The sequence below is a fragment of the Leiobunum rupestre genome, chromosome 8, assembly GCF_980474605.1.
Source record: "Leiobunum rupestre chromosome 8, qqLeiRupe1.1.hap1, whole genome shotgun sequence".
NCBI classification, from domain to species: Eukaryota; Metazoa; Arthropoda; class Arachnida; order Opiliones; family Sclerosomatidae; genus Leiobunum; species Leiobunum rupestre.
The window spans coordinates 18,434,989-18,441,984 of NC_143391.1; the positions used below are offsets into that span (position 1 = coordinate 18,434,989).

Consider the following 6,996-nt stretch of genomic DNA (forward strand, 5'->3'; position numbering starts at 1 on the left):
AATGACGTCAAATATGGATGTGTAACGGATATCCATAAACAAGTCTATACGACGTCTATACGATGTATCGATAACACCGAAAGGAGGTACTAAAAATGTCTAGTGGACAATTAAGTTTAGATATATAAAGCTGCGTTGGAAACGTGCACGTTTGCAGCACTTGCGTATACGTTTGAGTCGACCCTAATCAACACATCTGCATTAATTTTCTAAAAGCATAATACGACAGTAACTTATCTCAAATATTGAATTTAATGATTATGAAATATTTACAAATGACGTAACTATTTATCCAACTCTTTACGAGCAGATAAATATTTTCCTTGAGACTTGAGTCGTCCAGGGGCATGGCGAAAATAGTCTATAATAATTTTTTCAATTTGGGCACAAGTTACATGGGTCATTTGAGTCATCTCTTGTACCGCTTCTAGAAACATTAACATTTTAAGAATTAGAGTACGGAACCGTCAGCACAGCATGTGCAAATACAAATAAATTACCGATCATTACTGTAACAACTTTCAGGTTATTTAATTGCAATTTTCCCTTCGTTCCTTCCCAGCTGAAGTTTTGAGCCACTTCGCAATCGTTGACACTCACACCTCCTTTTCTTCGAAGGAACTCCCTCTAAACAAATAAAAACCGCTTGTTGTTTTCTTCAAAAACCATATTTGAAAAATCTTATACCAGTTTTATAGCTTTTTCCTTATCAATTAAAACCTCCACCAACTCCATCAATTTGTCTTCCGATTTTAAAGGAAATTTAAAATCAGTTTTAATACTTTCTAGGTCCATAGTTAGTTTCGATTTTGCTCCAGAATTATTGAGTTATGATGATATTTTCATGAGAAAAATATAACTGTCAAGTTCTTGAGGTATTTAAAAAGGTAATATAAACCTTCAAAGTATGAAAAAAAGCCATTTAACATTTTTCTACTCTATAATTACCAGTGGCGTATGAACGGGGGGTACGAGGGTACAATGTACCCCCTTGAAATTGGAAAGGGGCGCCAAATTGTTTTAAAAGGGGTGATCAAAACCTGTCGATGAAAGGGGCGCCCAATTCAACATTAAATTTGTACCCCCCTTAATCCAAAACGTTCCTACGCGCCTGGTAATTACTTCCAAATATCTATTCGGCAGTTAGATATGGCATCAAAGTTTTTTATAGGTTTCAATTATCTTTTTAAATATCTCAAGCACAAGACAATTATTTTTCTCTGAAAAATAGCACAATGACTTGAAAATACGCAACATCAAACCAGTTTCACGACTTTCCTGAGTTATAGCAGACGACAGATGCGTTTTTTTCCCGTTACTCCTAAGCCTAATTTCCGCCGATAGGGAATAAACTGGAATAACAGCGCGAAATCTACAATGCGGTTGGAAGTATCAAAATAATAATTAATTAATTTACCTTATTTGGATTTACGTAATATGTCGTGAAGAACACGTCATTTTACCGCAGATCCGCACTTTATAAATGTTTATAATTATTACCAATATGCTTTCAAATAACAGAAATTCCCGCAAAAAGAAATGAGGTAGAACCACGAGGCACGATGTCACTTAACCGTTGGCTCCTTCTAGCAGACAACGTATCGGCTTTGTTACTATTACCAAGAGGGCTGTACAAAGGGAATCGTTTTCTTCTTTAATTTTCGGGAGAGGACGTAAGGGCTAGTAGCAATAATCTGTCCTGCTTGATTTATTGTAACATAATATTTTTAATAATATTTATTTTAAAAGTCATCTAAACCAAAATTAAATAGCCGGTGCACATTAATTTCATATTAATTATTAATTTGCAAATGTAAATCCTGACATTTCAAAACTTACTTATCCTGGACATCCTACACACGTCCTTCACATTTCGATGTAATCCGGCATTTTGGACATAAAAGGATGTTGTCCTAACGTCCATCAAATTCACCGATATTTTAGATCTAAAAATGTACATCCAGGATATGCCCGAAATGTTTAGCAATATTTTGGATCTATAATGGACATCCAGGAGATGTCCCAAATGTTTAGCGATATTTTGAATCTAAAAATGTACATCCAGGATATGTCCGAAATGTTTAGCGATATTTTGGAACTATAATGGACATCCAGGAGATGTCCCAAATGTTAAGCGATATATTTGGATCTATAATGGACATCCAGGAGATGTCCCAAATGTGTAGCGATATTTTGAATCTAAAAATGTACATCCAGGATATGTCCAAAATGTTAAGCGTTATTTTGGATCTGTAAAGGACATCTAGGAGATGTCCAAAATGTTAAGCGATATTTTGGATCTATAATGGACATCCAGGGGATGTCCCAAATGTTTAGCGATATTTTGAATCTCTAATGGACATCCAGGAGATGTCCAAATTGGTTAGCGATATTTTGGATGTAATTTGGATATTAATTCTAAAATAATTATTTTTGCCACGTCCCAACGACATTGTCTGGATATCCGTTTGGACTTGGACGTATAATGCACATTGAGACATTCATAGGACGTCCCAGGGACCATTTGTGTTTGCTGGGAAGGTTTAGGAGAATTAGGATCTACGGATTTCGATTTTGACCTGGTTGGTCATGACAGTACTTACCCCGCCGACTTATCCCGAGGAGCCAGTACGCTTTATCTATATTCGAATTTAATATACCCCCAGTATACCAGAGACACTTTCGCTCCTCTCATGAAAATTATACCGTTAGCGAGCAATGATCAGCCTCGTAATAATTCTATTATATACGACAAAATAGACTATTACCCGGTTAAAGCAAGAGAGCTAGAGTTGATCGAGATAGACTTAAAAACTGATTTTGGAGAAAATTTGATATTTAACGCGGGGAAGACGGTCGTTTGACTTCATTTTAAGAAAGATGTCAGAGAGTGACAGTTATTTCCGTTACTATAAGTCTCAATATGGGGGACGAGTGTTTGCCGGCCCCGTTTACCAGAGAGGGCGTGGTTTGGGTGGAATATTTAAGAAATTAATGAGATATATTACACTGATGATAACACCTTTACGCAGCGAAGCGCTAGGTCTCGGAAAGCGTATGTTCAGTGATTTGGAATCCGGTGTAGATCCGCAATTGGCTATCCACAACAATTTACGATTAGCCGGAAGCAATTTGTTACATAAAGCCGCTGACAGAATGAGTTAGCCCCAGTCAGGCAGTGGAACTCGTAAGAGACGCGCGCCTCCTAGACAACGGAAAAAGAAAACGAAAAAATTAAGGACGAAAGACGATTTTTAGGGATAAGAAACAATGGCGCTTCGAGAAGGCATGCTAAGTTCGTTAGACTTGTTCGAACGACCCGTGTTAAATACCAACATATTAGCTACAACCGAAATACGATATCTACCCACGAATAACTTGACAGACAATGGACCTCTCGAATTTTTTATTCCGGCATCTGATATCTTATACATTGATTTATCCAAAACTATGCTCAAACTAAAAATGAAACTCGTGCATTTCGATGGTACAGACGTACCAGCCACTGAAGTGAAAGTCGGGGTCACGAATAATCTTATTGGAACTCTTTTTTCGCAAATCGACGCTTGTCTGGGCGACACGTCTGTACAATCTATAAATAATCTTTCGGCGTATAACGCGTACTTGGCGAAATTGCTGAATTTTGGTGAAGACGCTAAGAAAACGCAACTGGAGAATGGAATGTATTATATGAACTTGACCTGTAACCCGCAAGACATGTGGGAACCTGCTTTTAACAATTATCGTAACGGAATGCTGAAGAGATGCGCGCGAACGAAAGAATCGACCACGTTTGAGTTAATGGGCCATTTACCCCTCGATATTTGCCACATGAATAAGTTTATTGTCAATCAACTACCCGTAAGATTCCGCTTAGTAAGAAGCCCTCGTTTAACTTGTATAATGTTCACAACCTCTAAGACTCGGTCTATCACCCCAACAAGTTGGGACACGATCGGACAAGGTCGAACCGAGATATCGGGGTAATATGTAACCCCACCAAATACTTCAACTTATTTACTTTTGGTGTCACCTTTTTCGTTTTTTCGTTTTTTCGCCATTTAAAATGCTAATTAGTTATTTTAGAGATCGGGAAACGAATTCGCGACCTTCGCTTTATATCCTTGGCGGTTTTGGCCCCACCCAAAATACTTTAAATAACTAAACTAATATAAATAAGTTTTCATTTTTTCGCAAATATTTTATTATTTTTAAAAAACACTGCTAGTTTAAGTAAAAGTAAAACACAATTAGTTATTATAATATTTAATAACTATGATATTTCAATATATTTTTTTAAACACTTAACAACATATGAAACACTACCAATAAAAATAAAAGCTAACAAATTAAATTAATAAATAATAAAGAATTAAAGAAGGTTGTATAAATAATTTGAAGGCTGAAAAATATAAAAAACACAATGTTAAAAATATTTTAAGTGTATAATTAAAAAATAATTATAATTACATCAATTCGTAGAAGGTATTTTTCCTCTTCGATACAAAATGACATCTTGGGTTGGAAATTCGGGCTAGAATTTATAAATATAAATAAATTAACCTATTAAAAATGAATATATCTAAATAAATATTTACCACAAGAATTCTTTTTGTTGCTCTACCATCGCACGAATAAAACACTGGTTTTGGTCTTAATCGCTTAGGAAGTATACAGTTCGAGAATGTCTGAATTAAAACAGATCGAAAGGTATGTTGTACAATGCCAACATGATGAATTTGATCTAACACATGAAGTTCAGACTCAAAATGATTTAAATTCTTGTGATTCCACCACGAAATTTGACGGAGTATTACAAAGATTATACATTCTTACTACTCGAAGAGAGAGAAATTTTAAAGATCGCGGCAAAGAAAGTACAGGCTTTAGATGTAATTCACCAGACATCTTGATTCTAGATTTCTTTTGGTAAAATCCTTTACAATGAGATTTTATAGTTTAAACCCGACCTTTATTTTAAAAATTTAAAAATATTGTCTTTGGGAATAATTATTAATTTTTTAATACAACTAAGGTTAACTAATTATCCCTATCCTTCTTAAACAAGTTTTTATAAATTAATAAAAACAATTATATTCAATTTTTAAAAACAACCTAGTACAAAATGTACTTATACAATTTTCAGTTAATATACTAATCAATTACCAAAAAAAACATAAAACATTAAAGTTTAACCGATATTAGTATAAAAAAGTACATAGAGGACATGAGAAAAATCAAAAAGAATAATAAATAATCAATGGGTCGTTTGATATAGGAGATAGATTGTATCCCAGATGAAGGGTATATAGCGCAAGAGATGAAAAAGCAAAGAGATTAATAATAATAATAATAATAGAAAAACATCAAATCTAGTACAAAGCGTACTAATAAAATTTCAGTTAATAAAATCTAATACTATAAATTAAATTAATAAAGCTAGTTAAAAAAGAAAAAATAGAGTATGAACCATTAAAAAGAACCTCCACCTCGTAAATTAAATTAATAAAGCTAGTTATTTTTGAAAACATATTTGAAAAACACTTAAATTAAAAAATATAAAACATTTCAAAAATTATCACTTTCACCAAATAAAAAAACAATTAAAAAATAAAAAACACAAATATAGTCTTTAAATAAAATAGTCTGTTGAACAATTCTAGAATTTTATAAGATTTGAGTACTATTTCAAAAAATAAATAGTTTTAGTTTTTAAAATAAATAAAAAATATTGTAAATACCTTGAGTCGTAGTTGAAAAAGTTGCCGACGATCATTTAAATTTTGATCTGTTCGAGATAATTTGCGACTAAATAAAAATATTTATTTTAATTATTGTAATTATTTTTTAAATTAAGTATTCCTTACTCTAAAGTTGTAACTATTTTAACTTCATGTTTATCCAAATCATTAATAAAAAATAAAACTATCATTCCTATCTCCAAACGGATGGTATATCTCGTTAGGCGAAAGTCAGTTGTAATTGATAATTGTTTTTTTTTCGAAAAAAGGAAACTTGTTGTAATTGAAACAGTAACAAAAGGTCACGTTGAAGGCTCCTACGATTTTTGTGTTGGCGAAACCATGGTATCTTATTTAAATTTTGATATATGCGCATATGTTTTCCAATTAAGCGTAAAATTTCGTAAGAAAACCAGCCTTCAAGAGTGGATTGAGTGTGGAACAATAAGCCGTCAAACTCAAAAGCCTCGTGGGGACAGACAAAATTAATAGAATGAACGTCAAATAGACAAGAATTGTTATTGATTCTTCTAGAAAAAACCGAAGCGAAAACAGCTGGCGATAATTTGAAAGAATTTTTTATAAAGGGACAGGCAAAAACAATTTTTTTAAAGGGTTCTATTAATGCTTTACACTCAAGAAAGACAGTTCTCATACAGTAATTTTCAACTCGAATTGAAATATCGTTAATTTTAAAAAGGTTATAATTCCTAACTTTACGTAAAGCTAAATATTTTAGTGAAAAAGGGTTAATAGCGAGAGGATGAGAAATCTTACCAGAAAAAGTCAAAACGTCGCGAGAGCCCATGGTTTATAAAAGGAACACGGTGAAAGACAGTCTTTTTATAAGAAAAATTTCAGAATATTTAATTTTTACATCCTGATTTTAACCTGTTTTAAAATCAAGTCAAAAAGACAATTTTTTATCAAATACACCCTGCAGAAATATAATTTTATCCCTTCGTTTAAATTTTATACCTCGCAGAAATATATTTCTTCCCATAGAATTTTAAAACATCTAACCCTGTAATTAACAAAATTCTTACATCTATAATCGATTTTTAAAGCAAAAAATATTAAAACTCTTAGGGCGTTGTCTTTTTTGTCACGAAATTAAATATAAAGTCCTCCAAAAAAATAATTAATAATTTTATATTTTTATACATGTCTACATATTTAAATTGTTATTCACAAACAATTTTAAATACCGTTTACATACTGATAAATTATAACTAGGTTCTATCCTTGTAGTATT

The 6,996-nt window shown here is 32.5% G+C and overlaps 1 protein-coding gene across 1 annotated transcript; it reads right to left on the reverse strand.

The window, feature by feature from the left end:
- Nucleotides 1-284: 284 nt before the first annotated feature.
- Nucleotides 285-795, reverse strand: LOC149932584 (uncharacterized). The gene is made up of 3 exons (XM_090157141.1): nucleotides 688-795; nucleotides 501-627; nucleotides 285-427 (listed from the first exon to the last, which is right to left on the reverse strand). The coding sequence occupies exons 1-3, from the start codon at nucleotides 793-795 to the stop codon at nucleotides 285-287; spliced, it is 378 nt and encodes a 125-aa protein (XP_090013267.1).
- Nucleotides 796-6,996: the final 6,201 nt, after the last annotated feature.